Consider the following 26,459-nt stretch of genomic DNA (forward strand, 5'->3'; position numbering starts at 1 on the left):
AGAGACAGAGAAAGAGCCAGGGACAACAACGTCACATTAGAAAGGTATAGTAATTATCCACAACTATTTTCATTTGCGGATGATAAAGGATTAAGGTTTATTCATGCAGGCCCATATGACAGAGAATATGCATCTTCTTTTTGTTTTCATATTTTAATTAATATTTTATTGTGTTGTGGTTTGCAGTGTTTTGTGTTGTTTCACTTTAAATTTGTTTAAAAGGAAAAAGCTGAAAATTTAAATAGTTAAAAGTTGAACTGTGACTAGTTGGTTTTTGTATTATATGATTTATTTATTATATTTTATGTGGAGTGAATAAATAAAAGTATATTTACGGTGGCCCCTAGAGACAAAGCACGTACAAACTCCAAAACACATAAAAACTCAGAAACACGTAAAAACTCCAAAACACAAACAAAACACAACAGAAGTGCTCCAGGATGCTAGGGGGCAGTGTTGAGCTTTTGTTACCTAGAGGCTACACAAGCCAGCAAGTACCAACGACCGGATTTGGTGTGGTAATAACAGGTAAATGAAGATTTTTTTAAATGATTTGAATATATATGAGTGATTGTGTATTAATACACAAACAATACACATATGCTTTCAATTGTGTAATTTAAGTGATCTAGGTAGCTCTGTTTTGGAAGTTCAGTTAATGCTAAAAATGTGTTTTGGAGTTTGTACGTGCTTTGTCTCTAGGGGCCACTGTACATATTTATATATAAACATATATAAATAAAACCACTTTTTTAACATTAGTAATTCCTTTTTGTGCATAATTTTATATTATTGTTAATAATAAATTAATTAAAGCAACAAAACAACCTGAAGAGTCGGTTCGGAGCCGAAAGAGCCGTCTCTTTTTAGTGAGCCGAACCAAAAGAGCCGGTTCTCTAAAAAGAGCCGGAAATCCCATCACTAGTAAAGTGTGATATGTTTAAAATGCCAACAAATTCATCTGAGTTAATTTGTGTGTAGCTGCATTTATTTAACTGAATAACTCCCAGTTGACTTCTTTGAGTGAACGGAGCACACTCGTTACAGTTACAGTTATTAACGTGTCTAACATTACTAACGTGTTTAAGTACTGATTTTGGCAGAAATGATGATACAACATGGGAACAAATTCATGACTAGGTGTAGCAGAGTAACAGCCAACCAATAGACTTAACAGACATGAAATGCATGCTGCTAAACATGTGTTAACAGACGTCTCTGCTGATTCTCTGTCTCTCTTCCACAGCATGTCTTCTATCCTGTCTTCCTTCTCTCTCCCCAATCGGTCTCAGCAGATGGCCCCGCCCCTCCCTGAGCCTGGTTCTGCTGGAGGTTTCTTCCTGTTAAAAGGGAGTTTTTCCTTCCCACTGTCACCAAAGTGCTTGCTCTTAGGGGATGATTGATGGGTTTTTTTCTCGACTGTTGTTGTGATTTGGTGCTGTATAAATAAAATTGAATTGAATTTAAATGATTACGATTTTAAATGCTTTGAAATGGGGAAGAAAACCCAAAACACATGGTAGAAAAAGGAATACTACCATCTGCCTAGATCATAGAATAACAAGAATGGAAAAGAAGCATCCAATGATCAGCTCAAGACAGATCAATGATCTCCATTTACCTGCGAGTACTTCAATAATCAGAAGATGCCTATGTGAAGCCAAGCTATTTGCAAGAAACCCTCGTAAAGTACCATTGATGAAAAAAGACATGTATTGAAAAGGTTACAGTTTGGCAAAGAACACACTGACTGGCCTAAAGAGAAGTGGCGCAATATTCTGTGGACAGATGAGAGCAAGATGGTTCTTATTAGGTGTAAAGACCACTGAATACAAGCCACAGCACACTGTGAAGACTGTAAAACATGGAGGTGCAAGCACCTGGGGATCTTTCTCATACTTTGGAATAGGGCCCATTATCACATAAGAGGCACCATGTACCAGTGTCAGTACCTAAAAACACTGAAAGAGGTCATGTTGCCTTATGCTGAGGAAGAAATGCCCTTAAAATCGTGGGGCGATCGTGGCTCAAGAGTTGGGAGGTCGCCTTGTAATCGGAAGGTTGCCGGTTGCCGGTTCGAGCCGGCAACCCCGGCTTGGACAGTCTCGGTCGTTGTGTCCTTGGGCAAGACACTTCACCCGTTGCCTACTGGTGGTGGTCAGAGGGCCCGGTGGCGCCAGTGTCAGGCAGCCTCGCCTCTGTCAGTGCGCCCCAGGGTGGCTGTGGCTACAATGTAGCTTGCCATCACCAGTGTGTGAATGTGTGTGTGAATGGGTGGATGACTGGATATGTAAAGCGCTTTGGGGTCCTTAGGGACTAGTAAAGCGCTATATAAATACAGGCCATTTACCATTTAAAATGGGTGTTTCAGCAGGACAACGACCCCAAACACACCAGCAAGCAGGCAACATCCTGGTTGCAGACAAAAACAGATTGATGTTATAAAGTGGCCGGCCCTATACCCAGACCTCAATCTGATTGAGAATTAGTGGAATGACCTCAAAAATTGTCTTCTTGATGCAAAACCCAAGAATGCAGAAGATCTGTTTAATGTAGTCCAGTCAGCTTGGAGGCAGGTGTCAAATATTTGTTGACTCCATGCCACACAGATGTAAAACAGTGATCAGAAATAATAGTTACACAACTTAATATTAGTTGTGTGCTTAAAGGAAAAGCAAAATCCTCATTTTAGTTTCTACTGTAAATATTCCAGTTTGTAAATGAAAATGCAGACACTTCTATTTTTGTGAACCTAATTTTCTTTTTCTTCATTTTCAGTAAAGAAAAACTTGTTCATGTTTTCATTTGGGATTGAATGTGCATGGCTCCAGGGCCTTTGTATATATGGAAAAAAATGCTATTAACTGTACCATAGACAAAACTGAAGGCAGAGACAAATCAAGAAACCGAAAGCTGCTGCAGCAAAGGTCCGACAGAGCATCTAGACTTCAGTCAGTCACTGACTGCCAAAGATTTTCATTGTTTTTAAAAAAACGATCAAGGGCTGAACCATTTTCTAATAGGGGAGGGAGGGTAACACTGCAATATATTCATTTTTTAGAATTTATATTCAACGTTAATTGCAGCTAGGCTCAAAGTGTTAATGCTAACTTATTTTAATAAACAACATGTCATATGCAAACAACTAGGGTGTGGCAAAGATTATTTTAGGGTGGCACATGCCCACCCCATGCCACCCTTGTAGATCCACCCCTGTCAGTACTGAACTTGCTGTCTCAGAAAGTGAAAACCAAACTAGAGCTCAAAGTGGACCTAGAACAAGGCTGAAAATAACAGGCATAAACACTGAGTTTGTTCTTAGAAAATCTTTCTGTATTTACAGGTTTGAACAGACAAGCAGGTACAGACAGAGTGCTTATATACACAGCAGCACAAGATGTTAAAATGAGTGCTAAAACTATACGGTATTTACAGATGGACTACAGCGGAAAGTACAGACTAAGAACAAGTTTTATCACAAAACGTCTGGTACTCTACACAGTATCACAAATTCAATGAGCTGTACAGTTAAAAACCAAAAAATGGCAAATCTACATGAAATCCAATGTTTCTCCAATCGAGAGGCACTGAATTAAAATGTATTTACATTATATATACATGTTATAGTGTATAAGCATGTATGTTTTCATACATATATAGCTACCTGTGGTGCAAAAGCAGCAAAAGAAATTAGAATGTATGGAATTGAATACTACAAAGAAAAAAAAATGTTTGTGCTAAATGGGCTGACTGACAAAAAGGTTACACCATACATAACTAATATACTGGCAAAAACAAAGATTGAGCCCAAGGAAGTAATGTTTGCTCAAAGTCCTAACGGTCCTAACGGTTACGTCAGTCATTTAAAAGAAAAAAGAAAAAAAGAGATTGTCAATAATACTTCAAGTTCATGCAAAGATATAAACCATTTAAAAAAAAAGAAAAAAAAAGAAGAACTTTTCCCTGTTGACCAACCAGCTGTGCAGCTTTCCCTTCATCGTGACACAGAAGGTGCAAAATAAGAGGGAGGGCGGGGCTTCCTGTGCGGATTATGGAACAGAGTTAGAACGCAGTACGGGCACTTGGTGGGGAGGTACAGTCTCAGAGTCAGCCTCATCCTGGTTGGAAAAGCCGCTTGTTGTGGCAGTGCTGGGTGGTGGTGGTGTGGAGGTGTTAGCGGTGGTGCTGAGGGTGGTGCTGATGACACTGCTGCTGCTGGTGGTGCTTGTGCAACTGGCAGCAGGTGTAGTGGCCTGCTCCTCTTTGGGCTGCTTACTGGCAAACTCAGTGATGCTAAAGACAAATTGGAGGCAGCCCAGTTTGATGTAGCTGCCATGGTGGAGCAGGGCCGTGCCCTCCCAGCCCGCCCCACTGCCTCCAATTAGACTGGAGCTACTCGCTTTGCAGCTACAAGACGGCTCAGCACCACCCTGACGTTGGCTACTCATCACTCCTCCTACTGGCAACAACCCCACCATGGAGTTGGCTCCCTCGTTCTCTTCCCGTTTCTTACTGCGACCTACGCAAAGAAGAAATGCAGCAGGTCTGAGAAAGACTACTGTGACACTAGTCTGTACAGACAACTCCATTAATGTGGAGACAATGCAACCATGAAAAGATTTCACTGATTACATTTTATCCACAAAATAAAAATGAACACTTTGTTTTGAAAATGAGACTAAAATCATGTGGAAAGCTGAACTCTGGCAAACATGTTTTACACTCATCATCTATAAACAGTTTCAGAGAAATCTGATTTAATGCTGTTTCACACTGCAGCTCTTTACTAATCAAACATCTGTCCAAATGATCTTTAATAACAGATTAAGACTGGAAGCTTTATGTGATACAGCAACATTCAGACTTTACATAACGTGGTCTGCCACAGAACAAGTATATCTGACTGCTCATTTTACACTTTATTTACCTTTCTCATTGCTACAATGCCACATGCACCAAGTTTACCACTGTACTGTACGTTTACTACATCCTTACTTTTACTTTGCAATTGCAATAGCTAATAATAAGCCAGCCCGTTCTTTCCCATTTGGTGTTTTCTCTACCAGCAGGCTCGCTGGCTAGATCGCCATTATGGATGGAGATGAACTCCAACACCAAACTCATGGTTTGTTTTTTTCCTGCACTTCAAGCTGGCACTCTAACCAGAACCTACAACAGACGGAGAACTGGTTCGTGTGCAGTTCTCCAACAATGAGAATACAATGAGCTCACTGGGACTCAGAGCAGAACAAGAGCCAGCAGCTGCAGTCCAAGAACATGGGCTGACTGAAGACAGCTAATGATGATGTTCACTTATTTATTTTAGTTTTATATTAAGCTAATATTATTCACTTAAATATAAGCACGCATAGCTCAGCACATCTCATAGACTACTCTAAGGTATGAATTACAGCAAGAAGGTGATAAGTTTTCTTGTCATTGGTTCACTGCACTGCACAAACTAATTACATGTACCCATTAAGAATGACAAATGTGACCTTGACCACAATTTGGATGAAGAACACTAAAAGCTGACCAAAAATGCAGGAGCAGTGTCAGTGTAACAAACAGGACACTGACATTAAGCACATGGGGGGGCTACACTTCCTGAAATTCTAGCCAAACTAAAAATAATTCTTTTCAGTATTAGAGTATAAATTAAAGTATTCCTGTAATTTACAGACGCAATGATGTTATGATTTCTTCACAATTAAAATTTTAACCATTTTAACCAGAACACATACAGATGAGTGGCTAAGTGGAAGAAGATGGATGGATATTCATAAAAAGTTCATACAAAATCTATGAGTGACGACCTCATCAGCAGTCCAAGTCAAACTGGGCACACAGACCTGGGTTCCTTCAAGCCAATCCAAACAGATGACGGAGATGTACTTACGAATGATTCCTTGGACTTTGGCTACCAGGCCACCGGGTGGACATGGTGAGGTCTTCTCAGAGAAATCGCACGAGTACAGGACATTATCCACTGTGGTGCCATGCTCGCTATAGTTCAGAAGCTCATAATGCTTGGTATTCTGAAGGACGACAAACACACATCTTGGTCATTTACATCTTGGTCACTAACAACCACAGGAGTGCTCTGCAGAGTGATGTAGTTTAACAGCCTCACCTCATCATAGAAAATACAGGCATGTTTCCCCGATACGTAGTTGCAGTGACCGTAGTTTGTAAGGCACACATCCATGTCAGCACCTTAGAGAAACAGTTAAAGACTTAAACACCCTTTCCCACAACACAAAGAATACAGATTTGCAACATGGATTTTTTTTCTGCAATATTGACGTGTCAAAATGTATTTTAATGACCTGCACTCCAATGTGACATATTGTGTTTTTGTTCAGTAGTTTTTATTCCACATGGTCCTGTTGTGACCCTCACAGGTCTAAGAACTTACTTTCACAGACAACTTGCTTAAAATACTCCGATTTAAAGATGACGGTATCAACTAGGGCTGGGCCATATTATACCGTTCACGGTAATACCGGTATAATGTTAGGCAACGATAGGAAAATGAAATATCGCGATAGAATGGGAGTAAAACGCGCATGCGCAGTGCCTTTGTTTTCATACGCACATGGCCGATTGTTGAGTGAAACAGATGAACCAGAATTGGTTTGTAAAAATGGTGCAACTTCAGTGATGTGGAACTGATTTGGTGTTTGTCCGTCAGATACACGACAAAGCACATTTTTTTGCAGAACATGCAAGCGGCCGTCGTTATTGTCGTATTTGTCGGACTAAGATGCTCTTAAATCTGGGAGTAATCTGGGTCCTAAACTCCGTATGCTTCAGGTCAAACAACACTGCAGCATCACTGAGCGTTAAAAACTGTCTAAATTCTTTCATCTTTAATAAAACGATCAGCATTGCTGCTTTACCAGGTGTAACTATAAAGTTTAACTTCCAGGCATCCATGAAAACAAAAGTTATTACATTTAACGGAGTTAGAAGTTAGCAGGAAGCTAGCGGAAGTTAGCTCGCTAGTTTTGCTAGTTACCTAAGCATGATATTGCATGTTCTGACTGAGAGATTTCTGAAAAAAATCAAACGTACAGCTCTGCTATCACTTCCAACATAAATGAAGACAGGAAACTAAACAGCAGTGACGTTTGTAGGGTTACTGAAGTTGGGCTAGCTGGTATATAATGATGTGCTACGTGATCGCTAGCGACACAGCTATATTAGCATAACATAAACAGTGAAGCTGGAGGACGAACACTAACACTTTTCCACTTATAAAAGTTAACGTTAAGGTTCTTCATGGTTAGAGACAAACGCAATCGCATGGCAGGATGCTGTAAACGGACCAAACTTCAGTCAGGAGAACAACTGAGATAATCCATCCACAATACGAGGTTAGTTATTAATATACTGCAACAACATGGGAATAGAGCAGCTGCCAGAGAATTCAACATTAATGAATCAATGGTACAGAAGTGGAGGAAGCAAGAAGAATGAGTTTAATAAAATTTGATTTATCTGACTGCTTTGTTTCGCTTAATGTGCCTTATAATCCTGTGCACCTTATGGTCCGAAAAATGCGTACTGCACACTGCAGTTTAATGTTGCAAAGCACCTCTTTTTAACTTCAGTGGATATTATACATGGTTATGCTCAGGATATGTCAGCCCATTTCTACTGGTAATGCCTTTTGGTTAAACTTTCAGCAAGGAATTTGCATTTGCACTGTTACATTTTTATAAAGCTTTAATGTACATAAAAACCAGCTTCTTGTTTAAGTGAAAATAAATGGAAGGTTGTCTTTTTGCGCTAGTAATGTTGTGGAGTTGTATTTTGTCTCGCATCAATTATATCGTCGGTTATATCGTTATCGCAAATTTTCAAATATATATCGTGATAAATATTTTTGGCCATATCGCCCTGCTCTAGTATCAACTATCACTCAACCTGACTAATGATGCAGAGATTGTGATATATTATTATATTATACTCTAAAATATGACATTACTGCCATGTATTTGAAAAAAACTAAGCCAAAATGCAGAATTAGTGTATGAAACACTAAGCAAACCCTTGTTGCTTCCATAGAAATAAAGATGACAAGTAGCAGGTACATACTGCTAATCAAACACAATTGATTAACTTATCAGCACGAGTGACCACCTCTATAAACTCAGAAGCATTCTGGTGTGTACATAATGCCAAAGAGGAAAGATGTCTTAAAGCAGCGGTCCCCAACCCCCGGGCCTTGGACCGGTACCGGTCCGTGAGTCGTTTGGTACCGGGCCGCGAGAGTTGAGACTCAGGTGTGAAATGTATGGTTTTCAGCGTTATTTTTTATCGTTTTTATCGTTGACTTGGTTTTCCTGGGTCTTTTCACGTGTGTTATGAATAAATCTTTTTTTCGGTACCGGTACTAGTTTTATTTTGTTGTATTTATCCGCGACACCTTAAAGGCCGGTCCGTGAAAATATTGTCAGGCATAAACCGGTTCGTGGCGCAAAAAAGGTTGGGGACCGCTGTCTTAAAGAATAAATGAGTGCTGCATGTCAGTATCTGAAGTTGCATGAAGCCAGTCCCAAACACGCTCATAATTCTACCATGAGAAAGATTATTCACTATTCAAGTGGAAAACATTCAAGACTGTTGCAAAATATTTCCAGGAGTTAAAGTCCCAAAAAAAATTCACCTAGGATCAGGCAGTGCAATGACTCCAAGCACATCAGCAAATCTAAACAAGAATGTCTGGTGATTCTGCAAGCTAATGAATGATGGGGTGTTGTTAGTTTTTCCACAAACTGCTTCTGCATCACTTCCCATTTTTGTATTTGTAGGAGTGACTAGCTCAGGTCCAAGGTACACCTGCTGTGTTGGCAACTTTGCGTATCACCGGCAATGCCATCACACAGCTATATCCATTCATGCTAGCTATTACGGTGCATGTACGTGCTGCAGTATTCTTCTGAACAATAGGTGTTGCCCGTCCTCCAAATCAGCGCTGGTATAGAAGGAGAAGAAGTCAAAGTTGGAAGCCAAGGAATTTTAAAGTTTTTGCCAAGTTTCAAAGTTTCAACATCTCCCTCTGTGAAACCTGTGAACCTCTAAACTTCTGTACTGATATGATGTTAGGATGCCATTAAAAACAGACTTTAACCCAGCTGCAGCAGCAATGGAACGATGCATCATAAAAATGGAGCAGTCCCCTCTGCGAATCCCTAACTTATTGTGGTGGAGGGGTTTGTGTGTCCCAGGGATCCCAGGGGCTATGTTGCCTGGGGGCTTTTGCCCCCTGGTAAGGTCTGCCATGGCAAATTGGTCCTGGTTGAGGGACCAGACAAAGAGCGATTCGGAAGACCCCTATGGCAAGACCATCGAGGGAACAGTTCACCCTGCCATAGGGTTATTGGGGCCCCGCCATGGGGTCTGGCCGGGCACAGCCCGAAAGAGGGACATGGGCCCATCTTCCTGCAGGCCCACCACCCGCAGGAGGTACGGTAGGGTGCATTGTGAGCCAGGCGGCGGCCAGGACCGGCAAACCGTCAGGCGACTCAGGAGGGGAAAGCGGTGTTCAACCTGCACTGTGTATAGTGCGGGTGGAGTGCTGCTGACTTAGACTGAGAAAATTGCCGGGCGGTGGAAGGAATAGTTCGAGGACCTCCTTTGGGGGCGAGGTCACTGAAGCAGTTAAACAATTCCTTGGTGGCAGAGCCCCTGGGTTGGATGAGGTCCACCCTGAGTTCCTGAAGGCTCCAGATGTTGTAGGGCTGTCTTGGTTGACACACCTCTACAATGTTACATTGAGATCAGGGGCCGTACCTCTGGATTGGTAGACCGGGGTGGTGGTTCCAATCTTTAAGAACGGGGACCGGAGGGTGTGTTCCAACTACAGGGGAATCACACTCTTCAGCCTCCCTGGGAAAGTCTATGCCAGGGTGCTGGAAAGGAGAGTCTGTCTGTTAGTTGAACCTCTGATACAGGAGGAAGAATGCGGTTTTCGTCCTGGTCGTGGAACACTGGATCAGCTCTTCAGCATCTCAAGGATACTTGAGGGTGCATGGGAGTTTGCCCAACCAGTCTACATGTGTTTTGTGGACTTTGAGAAGGCATTCGACCGTGTCCCTCGGGGAGTCCTGGGAGTATGGGGCGTCTGGCCCATTGCTACGGGCCATTCAGTCCCTATACAACTGTTGCATTGGTCCATATAGCCGGCAATAAGTTGGACATGTTCCTGGTGGGTGATGGGCTCCACCAGAGCTGCCCTTTGTCACCAATTCTGTTCACAATTTTTAAGGACAGAATTTTTAGGCGTAGCCAAGGGATGGAAGGCTTTCACTTGGGTGGTCTCAGGATCTCATCTCTGCTTTTTGCAGATGGAGTTGTTTCTGCTGGCTTCATCGGGTGATAGCCTCTGGCTTCCCTCGGAATGGTTCGCAGCCGAGTGTGAAGCGGTGGGAATGAGAATCAGCACCTCCAAATCTGAGGCCATGGTTCTCAGCCGAAAAATGGTAGAGTGCCCACTCCGGGTCAGGGACGAGTTCCCGCCCAAGTGGAGAAGTTTAAGTATCTCGGGGTCTTGTTCACGAGAGACGGGAGCAGGAAATCGACAGACGGATTGGTGCGGCGGCCGCAGTGATGCGGACGCTATATGGGTCTGTTGTGGCGAAGAGAGCTGAGTGTAAAAGAGATTGCGGATACAAGCGGCGGAAATGGGCTTCCCCCGAAGGGTGGCTGACCTCTCACTTGAGATAGGGTGAGAAGTTTGGCCATTTGGGAGGGGCTCAGAGTAGAGCCGCTGCTCCTCCACATCGAAAGGAGCCAGTTGAGGTGGTTAGGGCATCTGACAAGGATGCCTCCTGGGGGCCACCTGGGTGAGGTGTTCCGGGCATGTGCCACCGGAAGGAGGCCCCGGGGCAGACCGAGATTATATCCCTCGGGTGGCCTCGGAACGCCTTGGTATTCCCCCAGACAAGCTGGAGGAAGTGGCTGGGGAGAGGGAGGTCTGGGCTTCTCTGCTTGGGCTGCTGCCTTCGCAACCCAGCCCTGGATAAGCGGAAGAAAATGGATGGATGGATGACCAGCAGAGATGACAGCTTACAACATGTAACATCAATTTTGCTATACGGTGACATTTGCCAGGCACCACACAGCAGGTATAATGGCGTCCTACCCATGTTCCACTTCTGTCTTACTAAACTTTAGTCATAAGGCAAGAGTCTAACCTAAATCAAACATGATTGACTGGAGTTTGGTGAAGTGGTATGATTTTTATAAAGTACGTCAGTACGTGAACCTTTCCTCATCAAAGATGAAACCTAAGAGTGGCTCAGAGCCAGGGCACAGAATGCAGCAGGGTCAAAGTCACAGCGACTGAATGTCCTACCTGATCCTATGTGTAACGTCCTATAGCACATGCTGACAGCTGCTCCTCTTCCTGTCAGAGGGTAAAAGACCGCTCTGGCTTGCACCTTTTTCTGACCTGGGAGGAGGAGAGTGTAGGTTTTAATAATTAGAACAAAACAGCAATCAAACAGCAGAAAAACTGACTTCTTGACAAGTAAACAGACTAAACTGTAGTGCAAAGGTATCTTACTGTTTGGGTGGGGTGCTGAGGTTTTTGGGGTAGTGCTGGTGGTGGGGGGAGGTTGAGTGCTGGGCACTTTGGGAGCAAAGAGCTGCTGGATCCTCTGATAGGCCAAGAGCTTGATCATCTCTGTATCCAGTTTGTCCAGCTCAATCCCTGCACACACACAAACACACACAACCGCTAGAAGCTAATTACATCTTCGTGTGTTTCATAGCAGAACACAGCAATACGAAGGCTCTTAAACTGTCACATGTGGCCGCAGAGTGACAAACTCACCCCCATCCTCCTCTTTTCCATCCTTCATGCAGCTGGACAGGTTGGTGATGGAGGGCAGTGTGTTGGGCAGCAGTGAGTCCGTCAGTGCAGGAGCAGCCTTTATGTCTGAGGGACAGGAGAGGAAAAAAGAGACAAACTGATGAGATGAGATAAAAGAAGGACCAGAAAAAAGACAGTTTTTGATAGTTCACTATAAAGGAAAAAAGTGCACAGGAACTATTACTGAGATAGAAGGCAAAGCAAGTTGTATCTGAATAACTTTTTTTTCTTCATAACTCAGTAACTGAAAATAAAATGTGCTCTTAAATGGCCATGTATCCTTTTGGTAAATGGGGCTGCACGACACAAAATATGCAAGAAAACTGTTAGCACCATCGATTATGTCAGCAGTGAGTATTCAATTAATAGCAACAGTAAACATTCAAAAGAGAGAAAACTCAGGTCTTTTAAAATGAACGTTTCATTTGTTTCCACTTTAGAAAATGCTTGTTTTGATAGTTTAACAATACACAGTATCTGCCAAAAGAGCTCAACTCTTTCACTGTATTTACATCCCATATCACAATCACATTTCCACTTTCTTGAAGAAACATTTTCCTAAAGACAAAAAACTGATAAATTATTAGAAGTAGAAATAACAGAATCACAATTTTAAGTGATCTGCCAAATAAAATAAGCTATGCATCCTAGACTGAGGCATGAAATAAAAAGGCCTTCTTCCCATCTGCTTGGAGCTCTTTCTTACATTATAAGGGGAAAAAAAGAGTTCTGACAGTATTGCATCTCCTGGATGAAGCAGAGTTGGTCAGTGTGCACGCGTATGAATGCATGTGTGTTAAAGTGTGCGAGTGAATGTGTGTAAGCCTTCAAACAAGCATGTAGTGGCTGCAGTGAAGAAAGGTGAGCATATAACCATTCTCAGTTCTGAGGCCTTCTCTGTGCTTTAATGCAAAACAGACGTTATGAAAGTGGAGATGTTAATACTAATAATAATTCAGCCTAACAGCATGACTATTAACACAATTTCTTAAAGTTAAAAATGTATTTAAATTAATATAAATACGCAAAATAATGTTGCTATAGCCTCAAATTAAATGTTCTCTCATGCACACCATGGCCACCGTTACATGTATAATGAGGAGAGAGTAACATAATGATTACTTGAGTATATTATTACTATTATTATCATCATTATTATTATTAGCTGTATAAAGTGATACATTAAGACTGCAGCTTTGACATTTCTGATGTGTACCTGGAGTAGGTGCTGATCCAAACTTTACTGTGTCGTGCTCCTGGCTGCCTCTAGATGGTGCATCTGTGAAGGAACTGCTGGTGATTGAGGAGGGCTTTTCATCGGTGCTCACACACTCCTCCTGGGGCTCTGTCTGGCTCCTGTGGTTCTGTTGGCCACTGTGGGGCCATATCGTGGGGGCAGTGGGGCAGTTCTGTTGGGCACATGCATTTACAGTGCTCTCGGGTTCCTTCTTAACCGTTTCTGTTCCTATGTGGTTCACCAGTCCAGAGGCAGAAGCTGATGGCGTTTTCCCAGCCTTCAGTCTGTTCTGTAGCTCAGCCTGCCTGCAGGAATCTGAGGCACTGTTACAGTCTACAGGTCCATTGGCTCTGGGAGGCTGAACCAATTCCAGAGGCCCATTAGGTTTCCTACAGTTCTGACATGGTGTCACGGTGCATTTGCAAAGAACTAGCCCTGATGGGCTGTCCTTGGAAAGAGAGGCCCCCTGGGAGTCACTGGGTGTACTGCAAGCTTTAGAGCAGAGGTCAGGGGAAGAAGTCCTTTCTAATGAGGCCTGAGTTTTCATGTCTTCTGATGCTCCACTTGATTGCGTATTTGCTTTCTGCTCAAAGTGCCACTCTGTTGATGAGGCCTTCTGTTTGATGGATAGGTGTCGCATGATACTGCACTGGAGAGCGATGACATCCTGAAGCCACTGTTCAACACAACACATGTATGTTTTTATAAAGAAGCAACCAGCAGTTCTGTTGAGAGGCCCTCCCCTTCATCAAGGATTCATTTATATCACACAAACAAACAGATACCAGAATTTATCTTTTGCTGCAATTTTCAATTAATTACTCAAAGCTCTACAGTCTGTGAAAAAAAAACAGACTTTCTAATGCAACTGTTGCAAAGTGCCGTGAAGCAGTTGGTTCAGCTTTCAGAACTTCTGAAACTGAATTTTCTGTTACTTTCTGATAAACACAGTACACAGGATGTGTCAGTGTTTCACTCATCTACACCAAAAATCTAACTCTCTAAAAACTTCTTGTCCAAACTCTCATCCAGTCATCCAAAATGAAAAGGAAAGCGATCAATCATCCTTAACCTCCTAGGACCTGGTGTCCACATATGTGAACATCACATTTTGGGTTGGCTAGACCAAAATACTAAATGTTGCTCTACAAAGGCCTGATTTCCACATGCGAGGACGTTATACTGCCACTGTTCTATTGAAATTTAAATCGAATGTCCTCATATGTGGATCTCATTTTTCTCAGAAACAAACATCAGGTAAAAAATAAAATCTGATAATTCTTTGGTTTTACATTCATCAGGTCCCAATCAGCCCAAATAGCAAAGAGAAATTAAAAATGCATGCCATGAAAGAGTTTGGGTCTTAGGAGGTTACGCTGCTCTCCTATTAATCTCACATCCTATTACATCAGATGACACAGATTGTAGCACACAAAAGCCTGTTTCGAGGGAACTATCATTACAATCTGACTTAAAGAACATGTTAGGCAGCTGCTGGTTTCTCTTGTGCCTACCTCCTGCTGCTCAGCCTCTGTGGTGAAATGCTTTGTGGGCTGATGGTCAGGAATGCCACTACAAACCAGCTCCAGCTGGCGCACCCCTGCAGGAAGCAGCATGGGCGGAGGATTCTGGTACTGGGACTTGATGGCATCTGGCACCTGAATAAAAACACTGACTGTTAGAGACAATCTAACACTTTCTAGCAAATTAACCAGTACGTTCAGATGTGTCTAAAAATAGCATCACTTCATATACAAGTGCACAACTGCTTAAATTTCAGAAGCTGGAAAAAAGACAGAATGTCAGTATCTAGGTAGAGCAGGGCGATATGACCAAAATATTTATCACGATATACATTTGAAAATTTGCGATAACTATATAATTGACACTAGACAAAACACTTTCCAACTCCTCAACTTTATTAGTGCAAAAAAAAAAAAAAACCATCAATGTATTTTCACTTAAACAAGCAGCTGTTTTTTAAGTGCATTAAAGTTATATAAAAATTTTACAGTGCAAATGCAAATCCTTGCTGACAGTTTAACCAAAAAGACATTTCCAGTGGAAATTGGTCGACATATCCTTAGCATAACCATGTATAATATCCACAAAACTTAAAAAGAGGTTATACACACACAGTACTGTAATATGTTGAAGCACAGTACGTATCACTCCGCGAGGCTCCGCCTACGATAGCCGTAACGCTCCAACAATCCATCAAGCGGTGTGGCTTCGTAGCTTAGCAAAGTCGTACTGAAACATTTGACAGATTTTCAAGCGCCGTGTACATAAAATCGTTTCGAGGTCAGTAAACACAACCAGAATTCATACATAAGGCACACGGGATTATAAGGGGCACTGTCTATTTTGAGAAAAATCAAAGGATTGATTTTAAGTGCGCCGTATTTTCCAAAAAAACACGGTAATAACGTCGGCCCGCTAGCACGCGCTACCAAAAATAGTGCTTTGTTGTGTATCTGACGGATGAAAGCTAAACCAGTTCCACACCACTGAAGTTGCAGCATTTTTACAAACGAATTCTGGTTCATCCGTTTCATTCAACGATCCACTTTCGCTCTTCTCATTCTGCGTCGCCGCCGTGTGCGCATGTAAACAAAGGCACTGCGCATGTGCGTTTTACCCATATTCTATCGCAATATGTCATTTTCCTATCGTTGCCCAACATTACACCGGTATTAGCGTGAACGGTATGATTTAGCCCAGCCCTATATCTAGGTATTACTGTCTTAGTGTAACAGATATATTATTAAAGCCATTCATTTCCTAGATCTCCACCTGTGTTCCAGTGGCCAAGAAAAAAGGATTATATGAAATCCAACACACTGCACCGTCACATTGAGACACACGTCTACCTTGATGGTTTTCTTGTTGCGCTGGTGAGTGGTGCGCCGGTTGGGAGCATTTTGTCGATGTACTCTACGCAGGAAGTCCAACTTAACTGCGTGCTGGGACATCCTGTCCTGGAACTGATCGAAGAGCTGACAGCGGCTGGACAGGCTGAGGCTCCTCTGATTCAGCTGCATAGCAAACAAAAATATATCAATACAAATTTACATCAATAAAAGGAAAGGGAAAGCAGCTTTAGCTTAGAATCAGCACAGTGCATCTTACTACTAAGTGCTCCACATGGTTTGGACACATCCATTTGCCGGCAGGTAAAGCTGTGAGTGGAGGATCCAGACAGTCCATGTGGAACAGGAGGGGACAGTAATCGCACTGGATCAATGGAGCCAACCTGCAACTCCTGAGAGACCAAATAAATAGAATTAGTACCTGCTGTCATTGCTTCTACTTCTTTGCACTGTACTCCAGAACTCCTGACCTGTTGCATGAAAAGCAGATTTTGACTGGCAAAGGGACTAGACCATTGGGATCCAGTTCATGCTGAGGCCTCCTGAAGGGCTTTCCAAGCAGCTCTTCTTTTTTCCTCCGTTTACTGCTGCCTAGAAATCCAAACAAAAGAGCAACATTGAAGAAACAGTCTAAACTGCATATATAAAGAGGTATTTTAAACTTAGGGTGCTGAAAGAAATCATATTTTGGTAGTCATTATGACTGACTGACCTGGTAGTGCAGTGGTGCACGTGAGCTCACTCGGCAGCTGAAACTGAGTGGGGTTTCTCTCCATAGCAGCCGCTATTAGGAGCTGAAAGGGCCTCTTGAGGAGTCGCGGTGTCGGAGCAGAAACTGTAGAACTCTCGAGCTCTGCACCCTGAACTTCATCCTCAGGCTCTGCTGCCTCCTCCTCTCCATCGTTCTGCTCCTCTGAGGGGGTTGGGGTGGATGAAGTGTTGGAATTTGGAGTCCCAGGTCGGCTGCTTGGCCTGCTGCTGGTTCTGCGGTCCAATAGTCGTACCTGGGCCACTCGTAGACCAGGGCCTGCAGCTCCAGCCCCCGGAGGAAGACCGTCAAGCCGCAGTGGGCCAGCGTTGAGCTCCAGCTCCACGGATGGAGAAGCAGAGCGCTTGGAGGAGGATTTCTCTGGCAGGCCGTTGGTCTGTTCAGACTTCTGTTCTCTTTTCTGTACAAAGTCACACAAAAAACCCAAACACTGATTTAAAAAGCCATCTCTTGACACTGCTGTCTTAGCAAATTATAGATGAATCTCTAATCTTCCTTTTATCTCAAAGATTCTTGAAAAAAATCATTTAAAAAAAAAGCTAACAGATCATCTGCAGAGGAATGGCTTATTTGAACAGTTTCAGTCAGGTTTCAGAGCTCATCACAGCACAAAAACAGCTTTAGTGAAGGTTACAGTTAATCTTCTTATGGCCTCTGACAGTGGACTCATCTCTGTACTTGTACTTGTTAGACCTCAGTGCAACGTTCAATACTTTTGACCATAATATTTTATTAAATTATTATGGTCAAGCGTAATATTTATTAGAGCATGCTGTAGGTATTTATTTCTGCAGTGGTTTGTATTAGGGCTCCCACAATTTGTCAACTAGCCACGATTACGTCGACTATCAAAATCGTTGACGACTAATTTAATAGTCAATGTGTCGTTTGAAGCTTTGTAAGACCCCGAAAGATGCAGGAATAAGTAGTAGGATTTAAGAGTGTAACAACGAAATGAAACAGAAGATGGCAGCACTGCATGTACAAGGATGCCAGCTGCCGTTAAACCCCGAAGAAGAAGAACCAGGCTGTGTCCCAATCCAGCGACCGCACGCTTCGAAGTATGCATTTTGAGACCGATTACGTCACAGCGACGCAACGACGGCTGTCCCAATCCAAAGTGTATTCCAAATGCGGTTGCCAAATGTGCCATCAATTTCCCCAAATTTGAAGTGTGGTCCGTTGTAGACTTCGTGGTCCCATACATCCCACAATTCATTGCGCAACAGTGGGTGTGGATAATTTTGCCGAAAAATACGGCAGACGGCTGAAGCGTAAACTTTTAAAAGTGAGTACTGAATGTTATGTCACTTATTTATGTGCAAATGTTTAATAATGAAGAACATTAAAACATTACTGTTGCCCACATGTCAGCAAAGTTGTGTGACATTAGTGATGTTTGTACTTTCAGCGTCAGCTTGGTTTTAAAGCCTCTACTTTAAAATATACGCCGTTCAATAGTCAACCTTAATCTGACAGAGAATGTGATGATTTTATGGATAATTAAAGTCAGTTATACATCCACAAACACAACAAGCTGAAAGTCAGTGATGCTGCTTGGTTTGCAGTCCTGAATATCACGGCACAAGCAGGATTCACTGCACTGTTAATGTTAGCTATGTTATATTGCTGCCTCTGTTCGGTGGTGTCGAGCCAAACGGACTTTAACGTGTGTTTGAACGAGCTCACGGTTCACTCGTTAAGCTGAAAGAAAGATGCTTTAATCACAGGAGTCACACATGTGTCCACTGTACCATCTGGGAACTCTTCTTGTTTAGCACTCGTAATAACACAAACACTAAATCCTCCTTCTCTTGTGCTGTTTTGTAGCAGTGTGTACACCTGAGACTGTCACCTGTCTGTCCTGCACTCTCTCTCTGTTTATTTCTCTCCGGTTGTGGAATAAAAGTATGAACATGTCTCAGCCTCAGATACTCAACTAATCAAAGTGATGTCATAAAAAAAATGAACGAACAAAACATTTTTTCTCCTTCATTTCTGTCAAACAATGCTGTATGAAACGTTTCTCGCGGTTTGTATCATGGTTGCTAGGCAACCTGAGCAGCGCGACGAAGGCTAGACCGTCCCATTTCACAACCTCTCACTTCCGCACTTCTCGTACTTCCTAGTACGCGCCGTTCCTAGTACGCAAACTGTGAATACTCTGAAGCGTACGGTCACTGGATTGGGACACAGCCGCAGTCTCCGGTATCATAGCTGTGTCCAAATTCAGGGGCCGCACCCTTTGGAGACTGCATTTGGAGGCCGATTACATTACAGCGACACGAGGAAGGCTGTCCAAATTCGAAGACTCCGACAAATGCGTCCTTCATTTCCCCAGATTTCAAGGATGGGTCGGGTGTATCCTTCGTTGCCCAACCTATCCCAGAATTCATAGCACGGCCCAGCCAATTCCAGTTTCCAACAATGACGGCAGCTACTTAATTTTAATATTACTCTTTGTGGGTCACAAAATAAACTTTTAAGATATTTTCAAGTGAGAATTCAGCTGTCTAAACTTTAAATATCTGATCAGTTTATCAAGACATCACATTTTTGCAAAAGTGCACCAACATTTTCGGAGACATCTGTTACCCACCAGCTCGATAGCTAGCCGGGGCTCAAGGCTCACTAGAGCCGACGAGAACACCGAACTCCTGGCACATCGTTTTCAGACCCCCCGCGGTCTAAACATGATATATAAGTCACTTAGATAACTTAAAAATGTTGTTGTTTGGCTTTTTCCAGTGTTTCATGTGTTCCTGAGTAAGTTGCCTTGGCTGAGATTAAAGTTTTTTCACACAGCTGAAGAAAAATCAAACAGAAAACAGATTAAACAGAAAGTTTGAGATGGTAGAATTTACTCCAATGTCCTGTTATATTTTAGTTAGCAAGGAGCAGACGGCTATCTAATAGACTCCAATTTGTTCATGTGAGTCCGCTTCACACACCAAGGTTAATTATGGATATACTAGGACCAATTCTGTTTACATTTTAAATGCTTCCCTTAGGCAGTATCATCAGCAGTATCATAGTATACATTTTCACTGCTATGCAGAGGACACCCAACTTTATTTATCCATGAAGCCAGATAACACACACCGATTAGTTAAACTGCAGGAATGTCTTAAAGACATAAAGACCTGGATGGCCTCTAATTTTCTGCTTCTAAATTCAGATCAAACTGAGGTTATTGTACTCGGCCCTGAAAATCTTAGAAATATGGTATCTAACCAGACTCTTACTCTGGATGGCATCACCTTGGCCTCCAGTAACACTGTGAGGAACCTTGGAGTCATTTTTAACCAGGATATGTCCTTCAACGCACATATTAAACAAATATCTAGGACTGACTTCCAATCTTTGCGTAATATCTCTAAAATAAGAAATATCCTGTCTCACTGTGACACTGAAAAACTACTTCATGCATTTATTACTTCTAGGTTGGACTATTGTAATTCATTATTATCGGGATTGTCCAAAAACTCCCTGAAAAGCCTTTAATTAATCCAAAATGCTGCAGCAAGAGTCCTGACAGGGACTAGAAAGAGAGAGCAGATTTCTCCTATATTGGCTCCCTGTTAAATCCAGAATTGAATTCAAAATCCTGCTCCTCACATACAGCATATGTAAGCATATAGTTGGGCTGGATCAGTTGACCCTGAATCCTCCCTTAGTTATGCTGCAATAGGTGTAGACTGCTGGGGGACTCCCATGATGCATCGAGTATTTTTTCTTCAGTCACCTTTCTGACTCACTATGTGTCATGGCCCCGCCCCTCCCTGAAACTGGTTCTGCCAGAGGTTTCTTCCTGTTGAAAGGGAGTTTTTCCTTCCCACTGTCGCCAAAGTGCTTGCTCATTGCTTTTCTCTGCATGTTAGGGCTGCACGATTAATCGTTAGAAAAATTGCGATCTCGATTCATACTTATGTGCGATCTCATTTCCAAATGACAACGATTAAAAATTTTTTTTAAAAAAGGCGACGACGATTGTACCGCATTTTGATCCGGGACGCAATCTGCATGAAAACAAGCACTCACTCTTCCTGCTCAACAAATGACAAGGGCGGAGCTTTATACCACGTGATACAGAAGCTGTGCTGTGTGATGCTAAAATTGGCAGGGAAAAAAACAACGGAGAGCACGTCAGGGATGACGACAAAGTGACAGGATAAAATCCGTCCCGGTCAACCACCCAAACATCAATAACGGAAACCTTATACAGCGTTTCCCTATACCCGTCGAACTCCCGCAGGCACAAAGAAATTACGGAGGCTATCACTTATCACCTGACCAAAGATATGGCTCCCATCAATACTGTGCAAAACGAGGGATTTAGGAAAATGATCAACACCCTAGACAAACGCTACACAGTGCCGTCCCGCAACTATTTTTCTATTGTTGCACTACCTGCTCTATACACGCAGCGTCGAGCAGCGGTGGAGACGGAATTTCAAGCAGTACAACGACAAAATGTGAGACATTTGTTGTTTTTATGTTTATTTATTGTTTTTATGTTCAGTCTCAACTGTTACGAAGTTGATGTGCAGTTAATAAGCGCAATAAATATTTATACTGGAAAAGAGAATCGTGATCTCAATAATAAGCAAAAAAATCGTGATTCTCATTTTATGCAAAATCGTGCAGCCCTACTGCATGTATTATTGTAGGGTAAAATATTATTGTGATTTGGTGCTGAATAAATAAAATTGAATTGAACTGATTTATCAGTACATAGAACACACTCTCCAGGATACATTTCAAAAGCAGAATGAATCAAATGTGTAACAACACATCTGTCACTCACCTTCTTTCGAACATTGCAGCGATGACACATCCATTCCCCTGGAGGAAGCATTTCTTCACTCAGAGGTGGGTTGCTGTCGTAAGAAGACAGAAATTAAATATTTAATAAGATAAAATGAATCACAATTTCTAATTCCCATTTCATTGAAATGAAAAACTGATTTGATCCCATTGTTTTGGTATCAAAACAAAAGTCTAGCTTCTTCTGTCTCCATCTGGTGGGCCAATGGCTGCATTACAACAAAAGCATCCACACAGTGCAAAGTAATGGCAGTTACCAATGTTACATTTTCATTACAGTAGCTGACACATTCATTAATAATCAATTGCTTCCAATGTTTTACACTACATACTAGAGGTGGGAATCACCATACATCCCACGATACGATATTATCACAATACTTAACACACGATACAATATTATTGCGATTTTTAAAAATATTTTGCGATATTCAGATTCTGTACATAAAGGTAAACTTTATCAATATTCATTTATCTAATATCAAAGTCTCACACTCAGTCTTTCTCTCATTTCAGTCAGTTTTATTGTTGACAAACTGAACGGTTTGTATTACAGTCTAGTCCAACTTAACTGAATGCAACCATCTGGTACAATTATAGCTATTCTGAACTATGCAATTTATGAAAACTATGCAGCCCATTCAGCAACTGAAGAATTTGAAAGTAAATTAAAACAAAATATAATTTTACATTAAATAAAAAAGTTTTAAACGTAATTAAAATAAAACATGTCTTAAATTAAAATAAGTAAACTGTCATGTTTATTGCTGCCAAAAACAAGTTAAACACATTTGGACAGTGAAGCAATGTCAGGATTGTTGCTCAGAAAAAGGATCAACATGCTCTGAAGTCAGAGCACAAAAACCTTTTTTGTAACAAAATATCGATTTCTGCTGTCCCTGTATCGATACATTATTAGCAAACAAAATATTACGATACTACACAGTATCGATTTTTTTCCCCCCACCCCTACTACATACTGCCCCCATTCAAGAAAACTTTCGTCAGATCCACCTCATTTCACCTTACCATTTTTTAAAATTATGTCTGGTTAACTGTTACCTTGGTATTTCCATCACTCATCTGCTACTTGCAACCACCATCCGCTTAACAGTTATTCATAAAATTACACTTAGTGACCAAACTGAACCATCTATCTATTATGCTTTGTTACTCCTTTCTTTTTAACTTGCATTTTTAACCATGGTGGTGCAGTGACTAGCACTGTTGCCTCACAGCAAGGAGCTCCTTAGTTTGATTCTACCACCTGGCCGGGGCCTTTCTTTGTGGGGTTTGCATGTTCTCCCCGTGTTTGCGTGGGTTCTCTCTGGGTACTAGTAGTTTGCTTGTAGTAAGCTTATTTACCTACTTTTTCTCTTTACTCATTATTATTTTTTAACAATTTATTCATTTCTATTGGCTGTTTGTTTCTATAGTTTCTAGTCAACTTTAAACTTTTTTTGCTGATGCACCCGGTGTATGAATTCATAATTGCAGAATTTAGCATAAAAATTGGACTAAGAAATACAAAACATATCCAGTAAAATGACGACAAAAATACATTCCTCCAGATTTAAAAAATGAAACAAGTTTTTTTTAATGATATGTTTGTGTTTGAAGTGGTCACATGTGAGATGCGCTGTGCATGGCACAACTGAGTTGTCACCCCATGTAATATTGTCTTTTACATTGCAGACATCAAAGCAGCAAAATTCGTCAATACATATTTAAAATCTGAAGGCGTCCACAGGTGTGGCTATATATGTACAGACGAGTTTTATACGGTTTTCAGGTGACAGTCTGGACTCAATTCTTCCAAATACCAAAGTAATACAGAAAAAAATGATACGGGTATTTATTTATCGCTGCGGCACCGAAATTACCTCAACAAACGCTGTTATACCCGTCCAAAAAAACTGCGGAATATTTCGTCCGTATTTTTAAAGCACCCCTTTTCCATCAGAGTTGATTTTAAAGGTTTGTAAGATGGCGGTGGAAGAAGGGGGGGAAAGAGCAACGAGGTCGCCATATTGTAAACAGAGGCTACATTTTTACCAGCAGCTCCGCTGGCTGCAGCCTCGGCAGGAGGGGAGGACCGACTGCAAGCTAATTCAAGCCTCTTGCAGATACGACATATTTAAGCATTTTTTTTTCAAACTCCTGTGTGTTATATTTTCATTAACGACGCGTGAAAATAAGTTTGCTATACACTTTCAAACTATATAAAGTCCAAAAGTCAGTATACAAGATAGACGACTGGGATAACGGTGCACAGTCCTCCCAGAGCAAGAAAACATTCTGCTCTGTTACTTTAATTATCAGTTCCTATCTTATATCACCAAACGTCTTTTAATTAACTTTAACTGGTTTATTTCCTGCGATTCTGAAAATGTGTGGAAGTAAATTTGACATGCAAGCAGCTTCCAGAGAAAAATGGGAGTTAATAATAAACCTTACAGAGTGCAACACAGCGGCTAAAGCCGGCCTCCATGGTTAACGTGAACGGAGAACACAGCGGGAATTTCGGAAGAACAATTGATCGTTAATGTTGACTTTTCATTGATATAAGCGTGAGCTTTTGTAGCGAAAAAACTATCAGGCAAAATGAAATCATTTAACAGATCATTTCTTTACACATTTCAAATCATGTGTCTATGAGAATCGGAACCACAGCGAAACGGTAACCGAGGACAATCACTGGAGTTAGCATTCAGCCATCTTTACACATAACTGACGGGGACTAGCAGTTATTTCCGCTTGTTTTACTGACTCTGTGCGTGTTCTTCAGTCAAATAACTTACCAGCACTGGAGATGGAAAGCTGCAGGACAGTGGTCACAGCACAGCAAGTCTCCCCCTTCCCTGCAACTATCGCAGGTGTCGTGGTTAGTCGCCCTGCCGCTCCTCCGGACGTCCCTCACCAGTTTCCGACTCCGTTTCTCTACCTCATCTGACTTCGGGGGCGCCAGTAGTGTTTGAATTTGCTGCAAAAGTTGTTCAGCTGTTTAGTTTGACATCGCGGCTAGTGTCTAGTGTCCGCTGTGACGTTTATAGAGAGCGGTAACAGTAATTTGTGGCCTCCGTTACCAAGCCGAATTAGCTAGCTAAGAGCTTGACAGCGGGCTATAGTGATGATGACAGCTGCGATTCAAATTTGGTAAAATTTATTAAAGTGTTAGCAACAGAGGAATGTTTCGCTTAATTAAGGCCTTAGACATAGCAGCCTTACCTCCATTAAGCCCCCAGAGGTATCCAAATCGTACACAATCGTTGGTGTCTCCATTTTGTCCCACATTCATCCAGAAACAGACTTTGCAAAAGGAATTTGCGAACCAAGAGCCTCGGTGCTCACAATAACCACGACAAATCCTGTAAGAGATTACTTCCCGAATGTTTTCGGTCAGAGGATGTCTGGTAAATCGACGTTAGCTATCGTTAGCTGCCCAAAGGAGCTAGCTAGGCAAACGTCAACCAGTCAAGGTTGTGAAGCTAGCGGTCTCACTAGCTGCCGTGGTTGGCCATAAAAAGGTAACAAAAATGACGTCTAACTATGTAGTTAAAATACTGATTCCTTAGCACCACTTTTTATGTGTAAGTGCCACGAAAACATACAGAATTTTCTATCAGTAGACTACTGCTCTTAGCTACACAATCCATCTGCGGCCTAGCTGGCCAGCCATGATTCTTGTTTCTGCTCCTGCAAAAAGGAGCGCTGTAAATCTGCAAAGCCCTCCGCTCCCATTGTCAAAACAAAATGTAACCAAACAATCCAGGAGAAAACTAGATGTAGTACGGCCCAAAACCTGGTTTCCGACAGCGTCCGGAATGTATAATCCTCAAATCAAGTATGTGGAAATGCAAATTTGGTTGATGTTATTGTTGTGAAAAGGCTGTGCATCTACACTGGCTGCTAGCAACATCCTTACAGTTGGCGCAACCGCGCACACCGGACACGCATGCGTATTGGAACGGATATAGATAATTACGGATACATTATCACGAAGCGGTAAAACATTGTCTACACGGTGTTTTGAGTGGCACTGACGTTTTGAAGTTATTTTATTTGCTATGACTTTCCCTGTCGGTTGCCTTATGGCACTACTCATTACTATTGTGCTGCTACGAGAGTAGCATTAACTGCTTCTTGCTTCAATAGCTTTATTGTTTGTTAAAGAACACGACTCGTGTAATTTGCACTTCTGCTACAATAGCGTTTCAGCTGCTCAAATGACCATCTTAATTCTTCTTCCGCTTGCTCAACGTGTAGTCTATTTCAACATGTAGTCTATGTAGACAGCATCCATCCATTCTCTTCCGCTTATCCTTATCGCGGGGTGGCTGGAGCCTATACCAGCTGGATGACAAGTCAGTTAAGCTAACAGAAATGTTTAGATCAATTCAAACCAATTTAGTTTTAATTACATAGCACCAAATCACATCAGCTGTCACTGTCCTCAAAGCGCTTAGTTATCCTTCTACCAATCAGACTTTTCTGACAGAGGGCATTGTGTATTTTGCAATTAAAGTCCTCACTGGGTTAAGCTGCTGAAGTCTGAAACACATTCTTTAATTAAGAGAGGACCAGATTGTGCAAAGTGAAACGCTGAAGTAATGCACAGATCATTAGAAAATAAAGACATCCAAAACATTAACAAATCAATAATCCACCATTATATTCTCTTAAACCAAAGATTTATTTAAGAATGTATGAAGCCCTAATTTACTTATTTTCCATCTAGCACTTAAATAATATAAGTTCTCACATAAATAAAATTTGTATTTATTGCAGGTTTGTCTGGTTTTTGTTAACCAGATCACACCAACTATAAAGTCTGACCAGATCCCAAAACACTACATGTAGGGTAAAGAA

At 41.8% G+C, this 26,459-nt stretch overlaps 1 protein-coding gene across 1 annotated transcript; it reads right to left on the reverse strand.

Annotated features, from left to right (window-relative positions):
• Nucleotides 1-3,319: 3,319 nt before the first annotated feature.
• Nucleotides 3,320-25,548, reverse strand: phf12b (PHD finger protein 12b). Its single transcript, XM_085379733.1, has 15 exons — nucleotides 24,819-25,548; nucleotides 24,392-24,573; nucleotides 21,571-21,643; nucleotides 16,707-17,163; nucleotides 16,465-16,585; nucleotides 16,254-16,386; nucleotides 15,995-16,159; nucleotides 14,636-14,779; nucleotides 13,101-13,797; nucleotides 11,846-11,950; nucleotides 11,576-11,722; nucleotides 11,366-11,461; nucleotides 6,134-6,216; nucleotides 5,900-6,038; nucleotides 3,320-4,519 (listed from the first exon to the last, which is right to left on the reverse strand). Exons 1-15 carry the CDS (start codon nucleotides 24,882-24,884, stop codon nucleotides 4,050-4,052), a joined length of 3,078 nt encoding a protein of 1,025 aa, XP_085235859.1. The 5' UTR covers nucleotides 24,885-25,548; the 3' UTR covers nucleotides 3,320-4,049.
• Nucleotides 25,549-26,459: the final 911 nt, after the last annotated feature.

This window comes from Rhamphochromis longiceps, linkage group LG14, assembly GCF_057381845.1.
Source record: "Rhamphochromis longiceps isolate RC_006_pf linkage group LG14, R_longiceps_female_GT1.1, whole genome shotgun sequence".
Classification (NCBI taxonomy): domain Eukaryota; kingdom Metazoa; phylum Chordata; class Actinopteri; order Cichliformes; family Cichlidae; genus Rhamphochromis; species Rhamphochromis longiceps.